The 23,420-nt window shown below is 52.1% G+C and overlaps 1 protein-coding gene across 1 annotated transcript in view; it reads right to left on the minus strand.

Annotated features, from left to right (window-relative positions):
• Positions 1-225: 225 nt before the first annotated feature.
• The window catches only part of HS3ST4 (heparan sulfate-glucosamine 3-sulfotransferase 4), a 65,513-nt gene continuing 42,318 nt past the window's right edge, over positions 226-23,420 (minus strand). The window contains exon 2 of the mRNA XM_075058364.1: positions 226-1,156. Within this exon, the coding sequence (XP_074914465.1) occupies positions 520-1,156 (637 nt within the window). The 3' untranslated portion in view covers positions 226-519. The remainder of the gene's footprint in view (positions 1,157-23,420) is intronic.

The raw sequence follows: 23,420 nt of genomic DNA on the forward strand, positions 1-23,420 counted from the left end.
CTTTATTCCTTCCACACACAAATACCAGTGTGCATGTGAATGCACGTGTCCTGAATTTACCAGATCTGATGCTGCTGGGCAAAACTAACAGCCAGGGCAGGAGAAATCAAATCTATGGGTTTTTCCCGGTGTTGCGGGGTTTTGTGAGCCACCCTCCCGCTCAGCTAGCCATGGCAGGTGGTGCTGGTCCTGCCTGCCTGGCTCCAAGGGGGACATCAGCAGTGAAATGTTGACACGAAGCATCCTATCACCCTGAGGAACCCTGCTCCCTCTGCCTCCTCCTCCTCCCACCCACCCCCTAATCCCCCTCAGCATCACAGGGGGGACAGCCCAAATGCAACCCAAGGTGACGTGCCACTAAGGTTTCAGAGCTGGAAACGCGGGGCAGCTTTGGCTGCAACCCTGACAGCGCAAGAGTCTTGAGCTCACAAGGCTGAGCCTCTAGCCCCAGTGACTTTTGGGTCTCTAATGATGATTTCCATCTCAAAAGAAAATAACTTTTTTCCTGATTTCATGGTTCTACTTATCACTTTCTTCCTGCTCCCACTGGAAATCTTGGCCCGTCATTTGGTAAAACATGACATTGAAGGGTTTGTAAAACTTCCGCAGTCTGTGGATGACATCTGGGTCTATTTTGGGGTGAGTTCGACCCTTGGACTTGCCCAAGCACCGGGGAGCACTGCTGTCCTCTGGCTTCTTTAGACAGGGGAACCCCTTGGTTTTATTAAAATAAAAATGTTTCTCTGTCACAATCCTCTTGAGGCCTAAGAAGTCCTGGACCTTAGCCATTTCCCCAGCTGGGTCAGTGATGAGCCTCTCGCCACTGACAAAAAGGATTTGGGAGAGGGGGAAGTACTGGAGCCAGTTCTCCAAGTGCAGGGCATAGATCCCGATGCGGATTGCGCTCCAGGAGGCATCGATCAGCCCCAGGGTCCGGTTCTTGAAGGCCAGCACCTCAAAGGTGGGGATCTCTGGCTTCTTGGAGAGCGTCTGCGTGTAGTCCGAGATGGCCCGTGTGACCGGGTTCCTCACCACCACGATCAGCTTCGTGTCCTTGGCCATGGAGTGAATGCGCCTGGGGGCCTCGTTGGTCACGAAGTAGCTGGGGGTCTTCTCCATGGTGATCTGGCCGTCCAGCGTCTTGGGCATCACGTTCCTGCGCAGAAGCAGAGGACGGGTGGTTAGCAAGGTGCCAGGCATGGCCAGACACCTCAGTGTCCCTCCTGCCCCATGCAGGTGTTGTCGGGATGTTCAGAAGGAGGGATGCTGCCACACCTGTGGGCCCCAGGGACCAAAGCACTTCTGGCTTTGTTTCTTCTCGGACCCTGGACATGGTGGGCACCTGAAGTGTTAAATCAGCCTTGGTAACACATTATACAGTCAATTCGCCATAGGCATATGTAGACAAAAGTTAATTGACAATAAACCTGTACAATACCTGTCTGTTCAGCAAGCCATCTGCTTCCATTTGCTCAATTAAGCCTATTCACTTCAGAGCCTTGTACCAGAGTGGTGCAGTTAGGATTACACAAGACCTTTTTGTTATGATGACATGCTTTTAAATGTCTCAGCTAATAAAACTTAATACAGAATAAGATCCCTTGCTTCTAGTACAATAATTAAATTTATTTACTATCTTGTGTGTGAGAAAGAATGACTTTTCTTTTATCTCTAATTCACATGCTCTGTCAATAATTAATTGCTGCTGGGTTTTGAGCTTCCTGTGCAAGCACTTTTATTAGCCAAAAGGAATTTGCCTACTGGATAAATTAGCATGTAGCAAGACTTTCCTGGATAGCATATTACCATATTGTAAAATGAAACTGCAGCAAGATAGCATTTATATCTAAGAAAATGAAGAGGTAAATGCTTGTCCCAGCTGCCCCCAGTTAAAGATTATCATAGCAAGCCGGAAGGTATTAAATGATGTCCCTGCAAGAGCATTACAGCCTCTTTCACACCTCCTTGGCTGCTGAGTGCTGGAGAGGCTGGAGGACAGTGCCACGAGCCAGGCAGCTACCCATCTCCTGCTCCTGCACGCACCGTGGCCGTGGCCGTGGCCAGCCCTAGCCCTGCCGCCGTGCCCCCTGCCCCCAGGGCTCCGCTCCGGCACCCGCTATGTCACCTGCAATAGAGATGCCCGAGTGGGAAACCGGCTGGATCCCAAAAGCTGCGGAACACCCGCCTCGCCTGCCAGCAGTGACCCCGTGCAGGCGCTGACCCGGGCAGTGTGGGGGAAGCGCTGCCAGCCCCCCGCCACCCTTCCCAGCACCGGGTGAGGTGAGACAACGCAGGCGGCCACGGAGCTGCGGCGGCTGCGTGTACAGCCGCGTCTGTCAGAGCGCGCCCATGCAAGGCTTTCTGTACCCACAGTGTGCCTGTTCAAAGGTTTTACAGGCACAGTATTGGGTGCTTCTTAAGTGTGTTTTAACAATATTTTTATCTTAAGCTTCTCAAATACTTGTACCTAGGCACACCCACACGAAGCATAGTTTAACCCGTTGTTGACTAATGTGCCGTGAAGATGCGGTCCCTGATGGTGCTGCTGCCTGGGAGGCATGAGGAGGAGCGGGGTCACTAATCGCGGGAAGCACTGGCGGCAGTGGCCAGGTCTCCTGCAGCAGACACGGAGGATGGTGATGCTCAGGGTCTTACAGGATTATCCCTTCATATTGCAACTATTTTTAGTACCAACATATGGTGAGAAAACAATGTGAATAGGCTGGAAATGGTTCTGTAAGAGCACCTTGGGCACTGTCAACCGCAGCGATGCTGACGTCAAACCGCCGAGCCGCAGGAAACAGCCATTTCAGGAATTACGCAGCTGAAGTCTGCAAGCAGAAGTGGCTGTCAGGCAAGGCCCAGCTAGATTTGCCTGTCAGTGTTGCCTCGTCTTTGTGACTGCTAAATGCATCAGCCTGCTTTAAAGCTCTCCGTAATTTGTGTATTTACTGCTGGTGTAATCCATCCAGCTGGGCTTGTTTTGCCAAAGTGCTGCTGGAGGAGGTGCTGGGTCTCTGTCAAGGCAAGAGCAAAGGTGGGTTTGGTGCTGCCACAGGGCTGCTTGCGTCTTCACCATTCTTGGGTGAAGAGGCCGGTGGGTCCCATGGCTTCCCCTCTCCTGCAGTCAGCATCTTTCCTGTTGAAAAATCTCTAGCTGAGTCCTGGCAATGGGGGTTTGTGGGGAGCAGGGCTGCAGGACTCCAGCTCACCTGTTTCAGGGCCAGCATGCCGGTAGCCAGGCCCTGCCAGGGAGCTCGTCCCTCCAGCGTCGTGCCCTGCCAGAGCTGCCTTCCCAACATGGTGGGGCGTCTGCAGTCCTGCCTTCTGCCCGGAGCACTTTGGTGCTTTGTCCTTGCCTTGCATCAGCCATTTGAGCAGCAGTGATACACAAGGAGCACGGATCAGCTGCAACGATGCATGTTGAGGTATTTTTCCTTTAAGAAAAGCCTGAACAAATTAAGAGGGATGCAAGCACTTGGGGACTGCAGATGCTGCAGAATTACAGACTGGCTTTCCTGGGGGGGATCCAGCACCCGGATTTAACAGCCCTGTGGGAAGGAAGCATCTTTTATGGCTATCCACATCACAGCAAGGCCCACAGAGTCATCAGGGATTGAGTCCTCAGGTGCCCACTGCTGTACAAATAGGGTGCCCTTTGGCTGAGCCCTTTGGTTGTGTAAGGGAGTGATGCACGGGATGTGCACAGAAAATGAGACCGGGAGGTTGAGCACGTGGGCAGGCAGCACTTGCCCCAAGGACGGCTGGAGCAGAAGTGCTCCGGGCTGCTCTCCAAAAGTGTCTGACAGACAGGAGAGCATCACTGATGGCCAGACCAGGGTTTCCCCTCCCCAGCGCCACGCAGTACCCACGCTCCAGCTTGCCGCCATGGCCGGGGGCAGCAGCCAGCCGGGCACTGGCACCACTGGCCGCAGGGAGCAGTGGCTGGGGACCGACCCTGCAAGGGCATCCTGCCAAGCTCCCAGGGCTGCACCGGGGCTGACCTGACTGCTCAGTCTCTGCATGATTCTGACTGGTGTTTGTATTCCCATGGAAATTGCATTCACTCAGCAGCATGTCTTGAGAGCAACCGGCCAAAGATAACCCTCAATTTCAGGATATGACCCACTGCAGAAATCTCCCCGCTGCAGAGTCCCACTCACTGGCCTTGGCAGGCACTGCCTTCACATGCACAGCAAGCTTGCAGTGCACCAGTCCTTTCTGCATTGCCCACAAAATCCAAGCGTGGCTGTGTAAAATTTCCTGTTTGATTTTTTTATTTTTTAAATATCGCTTAACAAACTTGGAGCCAAAAGGCTAAAATTTCTGCATGGAAACTAGGTCTCGCTCTTGATGTGACAGAGTGGTGAAAGGAAGGAGGAGAGCTGGGGTCTGAACGGGAGGAGGGCTGGGGGCTGCTGGGGGTGGCTCCCGGCAGCACTGCTCTGTGCGACCGCTCTGCAGCCCGGGTGCTAACTGCCGGCAGTGGAGGAGGGGGAGCAATCCACCTCCAGCGAGGACGAGGGCCACGATCACAGGGCATCCGTTCCCCACAGCAGCACCAGACACCCCGGGCCCAGCATCGCAGCTGCGGCTCACTGGTGGGACCCAGCCCTGAGCCCGTGCCAGCAGCCAACGCGGCAAGCTAGACTATCTTGTAAAAGCTGTTTAGAGAAACGGCACCGAAGAGCAGGCCAGCAAGGACCTCTGAACAATGACTCCCTTTCCCTGCTACCAGGCTCTGTTTGGATCAGGTGTTTTGCTCCGAACACACTCAGCCGCAGGGGCTCAATCACTCCCCACTGTCACCACCCTCTGCTGCACTCACTCGCTTGCCTGGAGAGGCACGAGCAGCACAGTGATATTGCTGGCTGCGGTTCTCCCCCCACATCTGATCTAGCCCTAACCTGGCAGAGTTCTCGCAGCGCTGCCGCCTCCCTCCTGCTGCTGCGCCATCCATCATCCACCCGGATGCCAGGAGGCAATGCCACTCCTGGCTGTGCTGTCTGAGGTTTAGCCATTGCAGTCGTCTGCACGTTGCAACCTGCTCCTCCAGCGAGCGCCACTCAGGTGTGGTGCTACGTCGATCTCACCAGGGTCCACGCTCCAGCGCTTAGGGCAGCATCTGGCACTGGAAACCACTTTAGCAGTGGCTGGAGGCGGTTTCCAGCCCTGTTGGGATGAGCACTGCACACAGTCTGAGCCAAAATCTCTGCCCCAAAGACCTTCCAGAGAAAGAGTAGGAGCCTGCGAGGAGGAGCGGCAGCCGAGCTGCAGGAGCCAGTGCCTGTGGCTGTCCTCGGGGCTGTGCAATCAGCCTCGGAGAACACGTGGAGGAGTGAGGCAAAGAACAGACCAGGGAATAAAGGCGCTTCCAATCCAGTGACTTTGCCCAGGGCGTTCCTAGAACAGGTTTCTATTGAACCATTAATTACCAAAATCAATGTGTTACTCTTCTGTTCCTTGCTCCACAAAATAGTTATTTTATCATCAGTTATAGCTAGTAATTTGTATGCATTTCCTTTTTAACAGATTCTATCACAACCTAGCTGCAGACCACATTTTACCCTGCTGCTTGCTGTCCTGTGCTAACACCCAGAGCACCTCCAGAGTACCGGAGCTGCCAGCCCCCAGGGACAGAGGTACGGCAGCCTGGGTGGTGACTGGGAGTTTTCCTGCCAGGTCGCCTGTCTTTGACACCAGGCAGTAAATGGGAGCCCCCAAGGAAGGACGGAGAATCTCTCAACCAGCTATGGGATTACTCTGCCCATGCTCCTTTCCTCCTGATTGCTGTCAATCACTGAAGATTTAATGAGTCCTGAAGTAGAAAGTTTTAATATAGCTTTCCAATCTCTGTAGTTAGCGGCAACTCTAGATAAGGTTAATATGCACAGAGGTGTCCAGTCCCTCCTGTGTCTTGCTAAGTTCGCTGCTCAATGACATCAAGCAGCAACAGGGTCCATAGACTTGTTCCTCAGCACTTGGCCAGTGTTTATCCTTCGTGCCGGCTCTATATTCACTGCTGTCCTGCTCCGCAAGGGTGGGAGTACGGAGCTCTCCACCCCCTCCCTCTATCCCAACCTTCATTTTACACCATGGTAAAGCTTGAAGGGGCTGGACCAGCTCTGATGCTCCCTTTGCCAGCTCTCCACAGGAATACCTAAGGTCTCCATTCCCTGCAGGTTCTCCCAAAGCATCCCTTCCAGGCCAGGGGCATGTTTGATCCTGAGCTGGTAACGGAGGCAAAGCTCTGGGGAGGGCCGACCTGGGGCTGTCGTTACTGCTCCTGCGGCTGCTGCTGGGAGCTTGGATCAGTGCTTTGAGACAAGAGCATCAAACCAGACCAACAGGATTGCAGTGAACCTGTGGCGTGTGGCACTACGGGAAACGGGAGGAGGCAGCTCTGATATTTGAGTGAAGAGAGCATCAGCTGAGACAGCAGTGGACTGGATAACAGGAGAAGGAGCAGCGTGTAAAAGTCCTTCTACCTTGCAAATGGTGTTGGACTGTCAGGCAAGCACCAAACACCATTTCCCTGTGGTGTTCAATTACCCTGACACTGCGCATCAGCACCGCACATTTGTTTGTGCTGTCTCAGACAGGATAAGCTGGGTTTCCTATGCAATTGTCTGAGCAGAAGGAGGGACCAGCAAAGGCAGAATTGGCTGGTGTATGCTCCTGTTCTGGTTTTGGCTGGGGTAGAGTTCATTTTCTTTCTAGTAGCTGGTATAGTGTTGTGTTTTGGATACAGTATGAGAAGAACGTTGGTAACACATTGATGCTTTCAGTTGTTGCTAAGTAGTGTTTATACTAAGTCAAAGATTTTTCAGCTTCTCATGCCCAGCCAGCAAGAAGGCTGGAGGGGTGCAAGAAGTTGGGAGGGGACACAGCCGGGACAGATGACCCAAACTGGCCGATGGGGTATTCCATACCATGGGACGTCACGCCCAGTATATAAACTGGGGGGAGTTGGCCGGGGGGGGGCAGATTGCTGCTCAGAAACTAACTGGGCAAGTGGTAAGCAATTGCATTATGCATCACTTGTTTTGTATATTCCAATTATTTTATTATTATTATTGTCATTTTATTATTATTTTCTTCCTTTCTGTCCTATTAAACTCTCTTTATCTCAACCCACGAGTTTTACTTTCTTTTCCAATTCTCTCCCCAATCCCATTTGGAGGGGGAAGTGAGTGAGCGGCTGCGTGGTGCTTAGCTGCTGGCTGGGGTTAAACCATGACAGCTCCTCAGAATCAGACACCCTGGCAGCATGCAACAGGCTGTCAAATGTCAAAATATGGCAACTATGAGATGCTAAAAGCTCTGCTAGACTTCAAGCAATGGACTCTCAGGCAATAGGGCTCGAGGGGACCATTGCTGTTGTCTGCTCTGACCCTCTGCATCGCAGAGGCAGACCTGCCCCAGCCCACCCGGAGCATTGCCTCCACCAGCACATCTGCTCTGCAGCAAGGAGCTTGGGGAGCAGAGGGGCCGGGGGGAGCTCCCAGGCTTAGTTATCACCACTCGCTGCTACTTAGCACCTCAGCTGCAGTGTGAATTGGTCTAGCCACAGCCACTAGCTTATTTTTTTTTTGTAATACATCTTTGTATCTGGTCTCTCTCCTAGCTGACAAGATGCTGTTCTGCAAATAAGTGCCTGTGCAGTCTCAAACTAAAAGCTCAGAGCAAATGGGGGCTGGCTGGACCCTTGCCCCTTGTGCCAATGCTCTGGCTGTGCAATGAGACCGGAGGGTGTTACTGATGGTATTTGTAGTGCATTTGATCCGGCTCCCCCCAGCCAGCATCTCCCTGGCACTGCGAGCTGTCTGCAGCCCCTGGGACATTTGGGCAGGTACCCAGGGACCTGGTGCTTGCACAAGCCTTCCTTTGCTCTGTATTATGGATTGTGGCTGTGATTTGTGGGTTTTTAGACGACAATGCTTTAAAAGAGATAAAAATTAATCAGAATTCAGAGAAAATACTGCTGCTCTCCTTCACCCATGCCGCCGCGCCTGCCCATCCTGCTGCTCGCAGGGGCTGGGTGACAGCCAGGAGCGGGGCTCCCTCTCCTTCCAGGCACTGCCATGCCATGGCAATAGCTCCTTCACGGACAGTTTTGTAAACAAGGATTTTGGTCCCCTCTGTCTTGCCTTTAATATTATACTTACTTAGTCTTTACTTTAAATTATGGTTTCAATAAGCTGTTGCAAAAAAAACCCCAAACCTCTAAGCCTTTTCTCTGTGGTGGGGACACTTCAGACAATACACTGGAAGCAAGTGTTAGTGGCTGATGTTCAAGTATAAAACAAACACACCAGGGGTTTATAAAAGAAGCATGAACAAACTATTAATTACAACAGCCCCTTCAGATGATGTTATCACAATAAACAGGAGCCAAGAAATTGCAGAGCTAATAATCTGAAAGTGTTGCCACATTTAAGGACTGTTTAATTCCATGCACAATAAAGACAAATGGATAGATAGGTTGACACTGAGAAGAGACAGCAGGGAAGTAGCGATCAAGGAAAAGAGGAGGAAAAGCAGATTCAGCTTTTGCTGTACGGTTTTAAGGATAACATTGGGAGCTGCAGTGTGTCCTCGAGGCACCCCGGCCCTGCAGAGCACCAGAACTACTGCAGCTCTGGGATGCACGCACAGAAATGCTTTTTCCCAAATTCTGCCTTGTTTCAGAGTTACCTTCTGAGTGCTGCCTTTCCTAGGCAGGCATATGGACTGCCTTGCTGAGCTCCCACTGTGCAAAGGCAGCTGTGAAGGAGGCTTGAGCCTGTCAGCCCCAAGAACCAGCGCGCCCTGCACATGTCCTGCTGCACACAATAGCTGTTGCCAAGCGCGCAGCAGAGAACAATACACGGCACCACCGGCTCCTGTTGTCGAGAATAACAAGGGTGTTAAACCTGGAGCAGCCGAGTCTCTGGCACGGCACGAGTACTCCTCAGAGCAGTTAACCTTCACAGAGCTGCTGCCATGTGCTCTGGCCCTAATTGCGTGCGTGCCGACAGAATGCTAACCAGCTCCGCGTGCTTGGGCAGGATGCGACGCTCCGGATCGCTCTCCTCCGGTGGCTGCTGCAGAGCAATTTGCAGTGCTGCGCCAGGGCTCTGCTCCTGGAGAGGACTGCACAGCCTCTTGGACACGCTTTGGCTTTTCTTGCAGCGTTCCTTCCCCTTTCAATGCCAGGCTGGTTGATAAAGAGGCACCGCCACGCTGCTGACCACGCCTGACGCACCTCTGCAGAGCAGCCCTGGAGGTAAAGCGTTGGAATGGGACACGGCTACTCATGGCCCTGCCACTGGCCTCTACTCACCTCCCGCCCCTCCTCTGTCTCCATCGCTACCCATCTGAAAAAGGGGGGCAATGACAACAAGCCACTGGAAGGAGTTCCACCGCCATCCTGCGTTAACGACTCCTTTGCTCGGTTACAGGGATGGGCGTCATTTCTTCATGCTTGTTGGTAGCAGCATCTCTGTGCTGTGCAATGTCAAAATGAAACTTTTATTGCCATTCCTGGGCTTGGATCCAGGAATTACCTGGTCCTCCAAGCAGATGATCAAATATGTATTATTGGGTGCTTGCTTGGGCTTTTGATATTTCTCTCCTTTCCTGTTCATTCCTCAGTGCTGTGGCCTGGCGGCTAAGGAGGGCCACGCTGCTCTGCGTGCTCCCCAGCACCCCCACCGCTCCTGCAGCTCCCCAGTTGGACAGGGGACTCGCTGCGTCACTTCTTCAAGTTTTTTTCTCTGTGCATAAAACTGGCACCCAGCGGCTGTGCGGCGATGGGCAGGACATCTGGCTCCCACTCTCCTCCGGTTTGTGGCAAAGGCCAGCTCTAAGCCCTCATTGGGAAAATGTGCTGTAGTAATTGTTCTTAACTGCTGGCTTCAGACAAGCTCTTTATTTTCAAAGGATACATTTTATAAATTTGTGAATTTGCATGTTGCCAAAATCCCCTTGTGGTTTATTTAAATCCAGATTATCTTGTTTATTCCTTCAGTCACAGCTGTCATTTATCTCTGTGTAGGCAGCTTGTTCACGATGTTGCAGGTTTCCTGCAATCCCACTCAAAAGGAGTCTTTGTTAACTGTATTTTCATGTTCTCAACAAGAGAAAAAAAAGTTCACAGCAACTCCCAGGGCTTGGAGAACCGCAGAGAAGGACATGGATTTGCACGATTGCTATCCAAAAGAGGCAACGGCCAGGTGCTGCAACAGTGTCACCTGCCCATGGAGCTCATCTCTGCTGCTCCTCAGGGTAGAGCAAACATCTGCTTTTGTCTTCTGAAAAGACAAACATGAAGTCATTTTCCTTTTTATTATTAACACATTCTGGTATAATCGCTTGAGCTGTCAACTGTGACCTACCAGTAATTCAGCAGGCGTGGGACTTTCAAGGGGAGAATGGCATTGCAACCGAAGACTGCAATACGCATTAAAAGCAGAACCTATTTGCTGTAAGCCCCCAAGTCAAATCTCTCGTTGAATTTGTTCAAACATAAATTTACAGCTGAATTTACATAGGTTTAATGTTTTATAATCTTTTTGGTCTGTGAATCTATATTCAAGACTGAGTGCATTAGCTTAGAAATATTGTGCTTAACGCTGAAAATAATTTTAATCTCTCCAAAGTCCAATCCTTTGCACATCACTAAACCTCAGAATCCAATCCCTTCTAATAAGAGACACAAAACTTGCATCTGTCGCTGCCTAATAGATTCATACTGCTCTAATTCAAATGGCTTGCACATGTCGGTTAAAAAACATTAAACGCAAATTGTAAAGCACTTTCAGAAAAGTGGGTGCCAGTTCAGACTGGGGCTAAAGCAAAACAAATCTCCCCCAGGAGGCCCGCTGAAAGAGTTTAATGGTTTGGAGGTGGTGGCTGTGGGAGAAGGGCGTGAACCACCCTTCTCTGTGACTTGAGCTCTGCTCTTGCAGGACTTAATACCCCAAATTAAGGGCTGCCTGGGGACCATTGGTTTCCCTCTCCAAGATGAGCAGCTTTCCCTTGTCCCAAAGTTTGCAAAGCCATTTGGTGTCCACGCAAAACACTCTCATGAGGGGCAGTCTGAGACTGCACGGACACTTCCTTGCTCCGTGTCAGCCACGTCCCCGCTGAGCTTCTCCCCAGCGTCTCCCAGGCCGCTGCAGGACTCGGGAGCCCAGGACACTACGGCCGGAGCAGGGGGCAGCCCCGGCTCCCGCTGCAGCCAGGGGAATAAGGAGCAGCCCGGGCTTGGGAGCATCTCACCGCCCCGCAGCAGGGCCAACTGTGCCCCCAGCGCTGCCGCTGCCCTCGGGGGCCGCCTGGAGCCGTCCCTCCCGCAGCAGCTCAGCCAGGATGGAGAATGGTCCTGTGTTGCCATACCAACGCAGGTGCTAACGCGGTGTTGACTGACGGCGAGCTGATCTGATCAGAGAATGGCAGCATCGAGTTGCTACGGCAACCAAAACGCCAAATTGGAAATTGTGTCAATAGCAAAGTTATCCAAGAGGAGGCAAGCGTGCGTAGCGGGGCACAGCTCAGGACGCCGCAGAGGCTCGGCTGCATCCCAGGTCCAGCCTCGGGACCTCCATTTCATGGGACACGGCTCCCCAGCTCTCTCCTTCCCTCTCCTGCTCCTCCACCTCTGCCTGCCTCGCAGACAAGGCCAGAGGGGTCTGTGCCTCTCGTTGCAACAAACCGCAAAGGACAGGGCTCCCCTCCGGCGACGGTGCAGGCAGCCCGGGCTCGCAGGGCACCGCCGGCATTGGCTGGGCACCTGTCCGGAGGAAGGATGCCGCACCATTCGAGCCGCCCTCCCAGACGCTGAGGAAAATGCCATTGGAGTACAGTCTATTTCTAATGTGATTTTTCATCGTCTCGCCCAGTCTGGAGTCCAACAATCGCAATGAAAGGGATTCTGTGTCTCCACAAAATGCAAAATCTTTAACGACTCATTGGCATGTGCTTAAGTTGGCCTGGATAAGAAGTTACTCCTGAGAGCCTGCTATTGATTCTGTCAGGGATTCAGAGATTTTATAGGCATTGCTCAGGATCTCTTTAGTACTTGTACCTTCTTAATGGCTCTCATTGCCAATAGAACTGAAAACATCCCCGTGTGCACTGGGAAGCAGATGAATCCATGCCAGGAGACAGCGCTGCACTGCTGCCGTGGGAGCGTGGCTGCCCTCCACGGCCAGCCAGGCAAGCCTCCCAGGCAGCCCTGGGGAGAGAACCCTTCCGTGGTTCCTTCGATGCATTTTAGGAGGCGAGGGAGATACTGGGGCTAGGGAAAGAGGTGGGTGAACCTCACCCAGGAAGGCTCCTCTCCTCCTACCACTATGCAACAAAATCAGTGGGCAGCTGGCTGAGTAGCAGACAAAAATATAAATATGCTCTGATTTCACTGGGACCATCTGGCTCATGCATGATAGGCGGGTAAGAATGCTATAATCATGGAGCAGAGAACTAAGCTGATCCATTAAAGTCTTTTAGCAGAAGCAACTATGGAACCTGTATTAATCCAGCAATGCTTTGTGAACAGACATCACAAGGTTAGATCCATTCAGTTGCAATTAAAAATAACCCTCGCTGTTCAGGCTGGCTTGGATAGCTATTACAGCATTGTGTTCCCCAAAGACTCTCATGTATATAGATTGTTGATGCTCGCACAATGCAATCTGAAATTATGATCTTAATGCTAAATCTTGCTTTCTTCTGTTCTTTGCTCAAGTGGATCTCCTCTGGGATATGGCTGTTGCCTTGTGCCGAAATCCCTTGCCCATCTGACTGCACAGCTCACACACAAATTGGACAGCCTCAGATTAGACAGTGCTGCTATGATTTTACCGCTTTCCTAATGGGGGGTGCCCTTAACCACCGCCTTCCTCACCAGCAACCACGGTGAATGCATAGGGGTGTCCTGACTCCTGAGCTGCCTGGCCTGGTCCAGCAGCCTGCCTAGAAAGAGCCACCAGAGCTCTGCAAGCTTCTGGCACAGCTGGAAGTGCTCGGCACATCTGCACCGGCACACACCATCTCGGGTGGCTCACAAGCACGGCCCTCGGCACCACTTGGCTTCGACTGTGCAAAGCAATCTCAGTCCTGTGGATGGAGATGCGTGTTCGGTGTGACATTGGTTTTACCAGGCATAAATTTGGCCCAATCTCTCCAATTTTAGTGTAAGATTTATTGTTGGTCGGTGCTCACCCATGAAACAAGTTGTGAAAAAAGCTGGAAATGCATATTTCTAACACCACTGCAGTCAAAACTGTTTTGACGAAGCCTCACTACCGTTCTCTCCAGAAGCGCTGTGATCCTATTCACTGGGAATGTCTCAGTGTCATCTACCAGATTTAATTACTGTATTAATCACAGTTATAGCAAAGCAGCACTAGTCTGAGTGCCCTGCCTCTCACACACGTGCTGGAACCGGGGCTTGCTGACAGAGGCAGTGGTGAGTCCTGCCTCCTTTCACTGAGGATGTTCACGTCAAGGTAGGCTGTTCCGAGTCCAGGTTTCCCTTCAATGTATGGGTACATGTCCCTTGAGTGGTAGTTCATTCATTTTTCACTGTCATAGGAGGAAGGGAAAAGACCTGGACATCCATGACTTGGTATAAATCCTAGGGCTAAGAAAGCAAGCAGCCATCCCAAAAAGAAGCATGCCCACCCTCAGGACCGTGTGTAACCATGGCGAGCTCCACACTCAAGGGAGGCTTGGTCTTGCAGAAGGAGTTCAGATAGTTTGGGGAGCAAACAGCAGCTCTTTAATGAGCAAATAAATACAAACTAGCTCTGAAAAACTTGGGGCGTCCCAATACCACGTCTCAGTCACAGGCAGCTTGCTCTGCCAAGTGGGTCCTCCAAAGCACGGCGGTGCTCCTGTTTCTCCCCGCTCCCGTTCCCCTGCCTGCTCAGAAGACGTGGCCAACCCGAGGGTGTCACCTGCACCTCCAGGCTCTGGGAACGCACGTGCTAATGCTCAGTACGGGGCTGAGTGAGGACAGCAGCAGAGCAGAAGGGAGCAGGGTGGAGCGCCTTCCCTACACCTGCTTGGAAAGTACTAATACAGCTGGAGTGGGATGAAAACCTCCCGGGGGGGGGGAAAATCCCTGACACAAGCGAGCTAACCTCACTGCCTGTCTCTGAGATCAGCCGAACCTACTGTGTGCTGCAGAGCTGTCACCGCCTGGATCGGCCTGGAAAGCCGTCTGCAGCCCCCGCTCCCCGAGCTCGGGCAGGAGCAGCCCCTGCCAGGGGTCGGTACCCGGGGCTTGGCAGGGGCACGGGGCTCCCTCCGCCTTCCCCTTGCACGCTGGTGCCCAAGCAGGGCTGAGAGGCCAGCTAAGCTGAGGCACGTACAAGCACGCACGTGCTCCCCTGGCTGTCCCAGTCCGCTCCGCAACCTCGGGAAAGCCGCAGGACTGCAGCCGTGCCTGCCCACGTGCCAGTCCCCAGCACGCCCGCAGATAAAACGGGCGTGAACTACGTGAAATGCCGATAAACGTGTTGGCCTATGCCTGCAGGACAGAAATCCTCTCCGAAACACTAGATCCAGTGCACGCTGTTGGCAGCAGGCCATCGCAGACCTTCCCTTCCCACTTGCTTGGGAAGACCCATTCCCAAGGTGGGAACTCACCTCAGACGTGCAGCAGGAGCCCCGGTGCAGCTGGCCACGTCCTCCTGCCCCGAACGCGGCTGGCAGGCGTCTGTGCGGAACTGCGCAGGCACCCACGCAGAAGCATCTCCATCCAGCTTTGCCTTGCTGACTGCTAAGTAATATCTGTGGAAGTTTCAAGACTGTTGATAATACATGCTATTGATATTGCTGGCTGCGGTTCCTGGAAAAGCCAGTTTGATATGGAAAAGATACAGCTGAGGAAGAGAGTGCTATACACACAGCCCAGTTCACTTTAAATACTGATTTCACTCAACTGGGCAGATCAAACCACTCCTGTTTCCCAAAGATCGGCCCTTCCTGAGAAGGAAGGCCATGAAAATAGAATATTAAAATGTAGTAGTATGGAGCTATACATTGCGAGGAGTCCTTTTTCATCTTCTGGAAAATTTACTTCTACCAAGAAAAAAACCCTGACAATAACAGCTGCCTAAGTGAAAGTACTGCTGCTGTATCATGCTAAAAGCTTTTCAGGGAAAAACAGTAAATAAATTCCACACTTCAGATGTATCTGGATGTTATCCTAACACAGTGCCAGAGTAATAGGCGAGCCATCAACAGCTAAAAGGCTGGGAATTGTTACGGAGGGACAACAGAGGAACGATATCTGCAGAACAGGTTGAATAACAAAAGTAATTGTACACATCCCGCTGCTGAGCTCCTGCACCGCTGGCAGCCAGGGGAAGGAGAAGGACCCTCAGCCCACCAGCACAGAAAGGTCTGGCACAAAACCACCAGTAAAGGTGGCCATAGGAGCTCCTGGCCGGTCAGAAGCGCAGCCCCCCAGTCTTCAAACGTGTGCAACTACTTGTCTTACTTCTAGTTGTAGACAAGACGGGTCCGTGCAGGCCCACTGGTGCCACAGGCAGAGCGGCTGAACGCAGGGGCAGGCGGGGAGGAGGAGCGGGCTGAGGAGGACGGGCTCTGGCAGGGAGGCGACAGCAGATGCTGGAGGTAGCAAAGCCAGCCCCAAACCCCTCCACATAGACACTGGGGGCCAGGTCTTCCCGACTGCATTAACCTCCCAGCTGTCCAAAACACAGTATCCCGCTTTTTAATCTACAGCGGGGCAGCGTTCGCATCCAGCCCCAGGCGCCCAGCACATGCCCTGGGCAGAGCCCCGCTGCCCTCCCTCGCCATTACCAGGCAGCAGTGAACACCACCGCCCCGGCCCCCTTTACTGCCTCTTCCCTGCAGCCCCCGATCTCTCCCGCTCAGCACCCCAGGCAAGCTGGCTGTGTCAGTTCTGAGTCCCCAGAGCACCCTCGAGGCCTTGAGAGGTGACGCTGCACCACCTTGGTCCCAGCATCAGACAAGCCCCACGGTGGCCAAGGCATCCCCCAAAGTAACCACCAAGGACCGCACAGATCCGAGACTCCTCCGTTCCCATCCAGGAGCTGCTCTTCTGCCCCAGGAGGGAGCAATGCCAGCCAGGCTGTTGCCGAGGGCACAGCTATTTATTATTTGCTTCTGCCGATTATTTTGGGGTTTAAGTTCATTTATTATGTATGCAAAAATGGTAATACACTGGCATATGAATGTCTTTTAGGCATACAATATCCTTATTATTCAAAATGTTTTTTCCTCCATAATTGAACGGTTTACCTTATTATTACTTTATGTTAATGACCCAGCATTTCCATTTTTCTATAGGATGCTTAATTGTAAGCAAAGTGCAATCAGAATCAGAGATGCCAGCTGTAATTGACAGCATCATAATAACAGCCAGCATCGCAGGAACAAAGTACTAAAATAAATGGCAGTAGGGAGAAAGCCGCCTCTGAAAATACCCAGGAAGCTGTTCTGGGCTGGGACAGAGCCCCATCCACACAGGATCCTCTCCCCAAGCAGTGACAGTTTGGGCATTAACACAGATAGAGTGCTATTTATATCAGTTTGTACATTTAATCAGTTTTTTGCAGTTTTCAGCGAGATGTGAACTATATCCCTGTCCAAGGCATTTGGTTCAAATCAGCTGAGACAGAGAATAATCAAGATTTATGATTCTCATTCTGACTCGGATCACACAGTCAGTGCAATCGGTACAGCAGAGCTTCCTCTCCGAGCCCGAGTGACATCCCTTCACTCTCCCTCGCAGAAGTGATTTAACGTCCATCTCGGGAACTGTCAAAACGCTGCTGCAGCTCCAGATAACAGCGACTCTGGGCTTTCCCCCCCGTTCCCCCGCTGCACGTGGCCACACACTCCCCTCCCGGGCAGCAGCACTGGAGGGGCACCGTGACCGAATTAGGGGTTGTTTGGCAGAAATCAATAAAATAGCACTTTGCAAAATAAAAGGGATTTCATCTTGTTCTACCTCTCAGTACAGCTTAGAGCAGCCAGGAGAAGGAGTAGCCTGTGGCGCATGTGACCTTCCTCATACAGAGCATCCTTGCTGCAGGAACGACATCGCAGGCTCTGCACAAGCCACCAGCGTCTGTAAGTCATACCTGCCCCGCTGCAAGGGGAAGGGGTTTGGTAACAGAGCGAGCCCTGGGTCTGCAGCAGGGAAGGTCCCTGGGAATGGCTCAGGAGGCAGCTTCCAGCAACCCAGAAAGGGTTGTCAGCGCTTCCAGCAGACAGCTCTATTTCCAGGGGCTCAGAGCTGTGCTCTCCAAAACCTCAGCTGGGAAGCAAATGTTTAGATAAAAATTAAATGATCCAAAAGCAACTCTATTAAAAAAGAGCCAGGTGATGGGAACAGAGCAGCGGCAAGGCTGTTTCCAAACCATTTTGAAGGCAGCCATACCGTGCGCGCAGGCTGGCCATGGTGTGCTGCCACTGGCATCGGCTCTCAGGATGCTCCAGTGGGCTCTTCCCCAGACATCTGCTCCCGTCAGCGCGAGACGGACACGAGCCTGGGCCAGGCAGCTCAGCAACAACTGCGGAGGAGGATCCTGGCACATCATACGCTTTCGCGCCTGGGAGAGACCCCGCAGGCTACGTCCACACCACCTGGCAGACCTGGGCAGGAACCCTCCTTGGGCAGCACAGCCCGAGCATCTCAGCTGATAAACCCCATCTCCCATGTCTGGTTCATGAAAACAGAGCACTGTGACCCTGGTAATGAGGGCTTGGCAGGGTTGGTGGATTCATCCAATAAACGGGGTGACGGGAGCTCTGTCTTGATTGTAGCAGGCAGTGAGCTGGGAAGGGGAACACAGGCTCATCTTCCCTTATGCACACCCTCAAAATGAAGGTAGAGAAATATGCCAGCCACAAAGGGAAAATAAACCCATTTACTTGCAATACTGAAATCTCCATGTAGTGACTTCGTCCATATAGGTGCCTGTTAATGTTTTGTCTTCTTTAGGGTTTGTTTAGCCATCTTTTCCCCATACACACTATGCGCAGCATAGCTTAGGCTTAGCCAGGACTCTCCGTTAAATTCACACATGCGGTGTAACATTCAAGTAAGTGAAAAAACAGACTGATGCCACTCCAGTCAATAGAGTAAACAATTCATGGTTTGGATAAACAGAATTACTAGTGCTGAAGAGCCCTGGGCAGCACTGCACACTCTGATTAGTGTAAATGCTAAACACAAACCAATTAACACTCTCTAAGTCTGCTTATCTCATGTCACTTAGTGCTAAAATAAAGCCTAACACTAAATACACATATTGATTTAGCCATTAAATCTAGCATCACTCAAAATAGCTCATTATATTACTGAGAAACAAATAAAGTCACCTTAATTTTCAGAAGCTACTGTATTACGAACAATGACTTAATTGCTCCATCCAGCATCAGGGAGTTACTACTGGTGCTGAGAACAGACTGAGACTACTTAGGCTAAAAATTAAACCTAGTAGGACCACAGGCAGAGGTGGCAAGAGGGCATCCCTGTGTCACCTCAGGTAGCTTCACTGTGGAAGCACGTGGCATGCTGGCCTGATGCTGTGCCATCAGCTTACGGAACCAGGATATAAACATCCCCATTGCTAAGGATACTATTGCTCCACTGGTACCAGACACAAGTCAAGGGCACCAATTAGCTCCTCTAAGGAAGAGGACAAGACTTACCACACAGTCCTGGCAAACACTACCAACTACTGCTGCTGCCCTTTCCTAGAGTGCAATCAGCACTGACAAAACACCAATCTCAACCTTTGAAGAACTAAAGCTACTTTTGACTTGATTTGGGGTTTATATGCCTGTTAATTTAGAAACTACTGGAAGCTGGTGTGTAGGAAGTTGATAACGGGAAGAGCCCGGCTGGAGGTACCATGCCCTAACGAGCACCAGGAGAAGGCAGGGATGGGACATGGGGATGTTAGCAGGCAGTGTGTGATGTTTACATTCCTAATTACAAGAGCTAATTCTTCAGTTTGGCCAGGTGTCCCTTCTGCAGACAAGGTTAATGGGATGTGAGAGGCCACAGCTGCCACAGCACCAAGTGAGGAGGACAGGCAAGGGACAGCAGTATTAATCAGCCAGGAGCAATGCAAAAATGGTTATCTCAAGCTGTTTGGAGGCACGGATTAAAAATAAATCTCCCTGAGTTTAATATTCTGCCAGTCAGCTCCTTTTTGTAGGTGGAATCTATTAAAAAATTATCTTTCTGCTAAAATGCTAAAGTATTTCTGACATTTAACAGCTTGCTTCAAGCAAAAAAGTGCAATAAATACATGGGAGAGCTAATTGGCTCCAGTACACCCGATATCCAGTCCGTCATGAAGCAGCAATGCAGTGCCAGCTTTCTGATGGCTCCAGCAGACCCTGAACACCTCCTCCTGAGCAATGGCACATCTGCTCCAGTCTCCCCTGTTCACCCAGCATAACTGGGAAGTTCCCACCGTGATCCAGCAGCAGAACAAAACCAGCCACAAACTGAACTTTTAGACCCAAGGCTACTGGGGTGGGGGGGGGGGCACATGCTTTAATTTGGTCTTACCGAAGTCTAGGCTTTACGGTACTTAGTTTGCTGCAAGATGCAGAAGGAGCTGCTTGGCAATGTAGTCTTCTCAATAAAAATTAATGCTTTAACAAGAAGCCAAATAGCTACAGCTAATGTACTTCTGAATGAGATCTAAATTTTATTCATAAGCATCAGTGTCAGGACTAAAATAACAGTTTTATGGACACTATGAGCATAAACAGCTCTGCTGATTCAAAAACAGAAACTGCACTTCTGAATGAATCAACTCATTCATTTGGAACAAAAGCATCATTTTAAATGCATGCCTCGAATAAAAGAGAAAGCCAGAGACAATATTCTTCTTGTGAGCCTGCTTCCAAGAGATGCACTGCAGAGGAAAAGGGAGACTAGCTCCTGGCAAGGGAATGGTGATTGGGAATGTGCTGGGGAAAAGGAGCAGAGATCACTCAGATACTGCCTGGGACATGGCTGGAGGTAGGGTGGGATGGCAGTCCCACCTTCTGAATCATCTACCTGTGGAAAAGATTCCCAGATGGGAAAGAAGAGTTTTATGGTGCTGCGAAAATCCCCACTGAGCTCCAGCATTCAGGACATGCTGGCTCTGGTGCCTGTTGAAATGGCCTTCATTTATTTGGGATGGATTGCACCATGTTTAGATATTTTTCTGGACTCCTGAGTACCAGATATTGGGAAATCAGAAGAAATTTAAAGGAAAAAAAAATCTCAGGGCTGCGGATATCACTCACTGATATGTGAGAGGATGCACAGAGCCTTTGAATGTCCTTCCACATGGATTTGCATGGGTGCAAAAGCATCTGCATGGATGGCTGTATCCATGCTGCCATCATATGGGATGCAGCAGTGTATGATACAGCAGCAACTATGCTAAATTTATGTTGCTGGAGAAAAATAATATAAAGGAGATGACCCTGTTTCCTGCGGATGTTTCCAACAGTTACCGGTCCCTGGTCTTCATGCTCCACCTCTGCCTGTGCTGTTTTCCTCGCCCTCTCCCAGTGTAACATGTTGTGGTGGTTCCCAGGAGCTGCTGGCCATAGCACGTGCTGGAGGCAGGGCAGCTCAGGCACGTTCCTCAGTTTGGGACCCTTAGTGCTGCCTTACCTGTCATTTCCAGACATCCTTTAAATGGTGGTGGCCTGGGAAGGGCCCCATGGTACCCTGCATGAAGGTCTCTCCAGAAGCTTAGTCTGGATCTTGATGTGAATAATAACACACAGATATCCGTTGCTAGCCCAACAAAGCAGTTACAAATGCAAGTTAAAAACAGTGATAAAATTGGAAAATGTGGAGAGCTGTATAGCTAGCAGCTAACTGGTAAAAGATTTTTAGGCGAATACATCTTGGAGACTGCACTCATTACAGACAGAAAAGTCAGACAGATGTCAGGAAACCCTCTGACATAAAGAAAACTTTATAGGCATGCATGACAGAATGAGAAAATGACAGTCATCTGGACTGGTGGCAATTCTTGTGCCTCAAGGCCTGAAACGAGGAGCTGCGCAACACAGCCGGTTCTGCTGAGCGAGGGCAAGAGTGCCCGCAGGGCACGGCGAAGCCCGGGGCAGCAGAGGAGCCGCGGCTCGGAGATGGTCACCGGGGCGGTTTGGCTGGGCAAGGGAGACCGAAGAGGGACAGTGACACAGGGGATGGGGCTCACCGGGACGAAAGCCAAAGCCCTGAGTCCGCGCTGCCTCCTCCCCTCGCGGTGCCTCCAATGGACGTCTTTGCGGAGACGGGGCTTCTCCCGGCCACCTTCGCCAAGCCCCACCAGAGACGCCGACAGGCGTCAGGTCACATCTCCTGACGGTGCCTTTGCAGAGGATGCCGAGGGCACCTGCCCTCCCCTGGCACGCGCCGTGGCCTGCGTGCCCGCGCCGTGGCGCGACCATGCCAGCCAGAAAGACTCCAGAGCACAGCCGAAACACCTTGGGTATTCAGTGACGAGTCTGTTAAGTCGTCCGGCTCCTAATGAAACCGTAACAGCTCTGGACAGTTTGTTTATTTTACAAGGCCAATTACGGGCTGTGCAAGAGGAAAACTGCCAGCTCCCAGCACCCCCCCTGCTCTCACACGCTTTCTGCAAGTGCAAACAGGACCACGCAATTGCAGTCAATACTGAAACACCCCCGGCAAAGCGATCCTCGTCCACCCCTGAGCACCCAGAGCTCCCGGCTGGGACGAGGCTGAGCCGAACCCTCCTGCACCGGGCAGCTCCTGGTTCCCTGACAGAGCCCATCAGCTCGAGGCGCTGCGGGGCAGCTCGCCCCGTGCCGGGGCTGGGAGCGCAGGCAGCCCGGCTCTTGCCACTGCCGCGTTTCCCGTAACTGGGGTAATATATCTGTGGCCACAAATGAAAGATCAATATTTATTTAACACACACACACTACCCTTTAGAGGCCCTTAATTGTAAATTAATCATCATTAACTGACAGTAATTGAACATGCTGAAAGCTCCGATCACGGCTTTCCCCCGCAGCGGGAGCCCCTGGCAGCGGAGGGGAGCGGGACGGAGGTGGAGGCAGGAGAGGGATGCGGCAGGAGGCGCTGCCAGCCCCACGCACCCACCCTGCCCAGGCAGCAGAGATGCTCGGGGGACCGCTGCTGCTCAGGCAGCCGAAGCTTTGCTCAGCTCGTAGCAATCCTGCGCCGGAGGGACAGAGTTCTGGGCTGGGCTGAGGGACCCTCAGCAGACCGTGACAAAATGCGGGGTGCCCCCAGGAGCAGGCAGGCGCCCCTCACCCTGCTGCAGCCCCACAGCCCCTGGCAGGACACGCTTGCGCTTCAGCCCCAGTCTCACCTCCCACGGGGAAAGGCAGTGGCCTCCAGAGTGGACAAACCCCCACGGCCCGTGTGTCCAGCATGGGGGTCTGCGAAGACGCATGTGAGGAGTGATGCTCACATGGAGAACAAGTGCACCGGCTGCGCTCTGCCTGCTGCCCTGGGGCGGCAGATGGTCCCAGGACGGGGAAGCACCGTTACGTTAGGCAGCTCACCGGCTCACCGCGTGCTGTCCTGTCCGCCGGAGGCACAGCTAGTGACAGGCTCTAAGCCCAGGGGGGATGCCTTTCCCTTGGGAGGGAGAAGCCGCAGTTCGTTTCTTTCCAGAGTTTACAGAAATACAGACCAGAAGTGCAAGTGGCAGCTCTTCCTCCCTTGGCTCCTGGGTCAATCAGGTGCGAGCCTGCCCGCAGGGTACGGCGGGAGAGCAGCCGCAGGGAGGCTGGGGGAGATGCGCGGTCACCAGCAGAAGTGTTTTGGAGAGTGCTGCTTTTTAGACAAACTTGCACGTTCGAGGGCTTTTGAGATATTGGTGCACGCTCTCGTCTGGGAGGTTAGAGCAGCTCCACCCTCCATTCCTGGTGTTACAGTGATTAAGCAACAAAACATAACTTAGTCCTTGGTGGGGAGTGCAGGAGAGTGTGGCTGATCTCCAGTGCCAGCAGGCTGTGCAGAATGAGCTGGCAGAAAGAAATGCAAATTCCCTTTCTGTAAGGACGACAGTGGCACGAACACTGACTTTATTAAAATGCAGAATTATTTCAGGGCCCTTTGTTTAGCTCAGAGCCTGGAGGTAATTTATGCGCAAGGATGGAGCAGTGAGGGCTGTGCTCAGCTGCCTGGCGCTGCCAGCATTTCTTGGCTCGTGCTCCTGGTGTGAAGGCTTTCCAGCTCTGGAAGGAAGGTCTGGGAAGCCCACAGTCTCCCTGCTTGTTCTTGTCGAAGAAGTTTTCCTGTCCCCACAGCTCCTACGTACAGCTCCTGGGGACTGGGCCTTTAACATAGAGGTTAATTAAGTGCTCACTTATCAAGTAGGCTGGTCTGCTGCTCCTCCATGCCTGAG

Source organism: Buteo buteo, chromosome 27 (assembly GCF_964188355.1).
Source record: "Buteo buteo chromosome 27, bButBut1.hap1.1, whole genome shotgun sequence".
Classification (NCBI taxonomy): domain Eukaryota; kingdom Metazoa; phylum Chordata; class Aves; order Accipitriformes; family Accipitridae; genus Buteo; species Buteo buteo.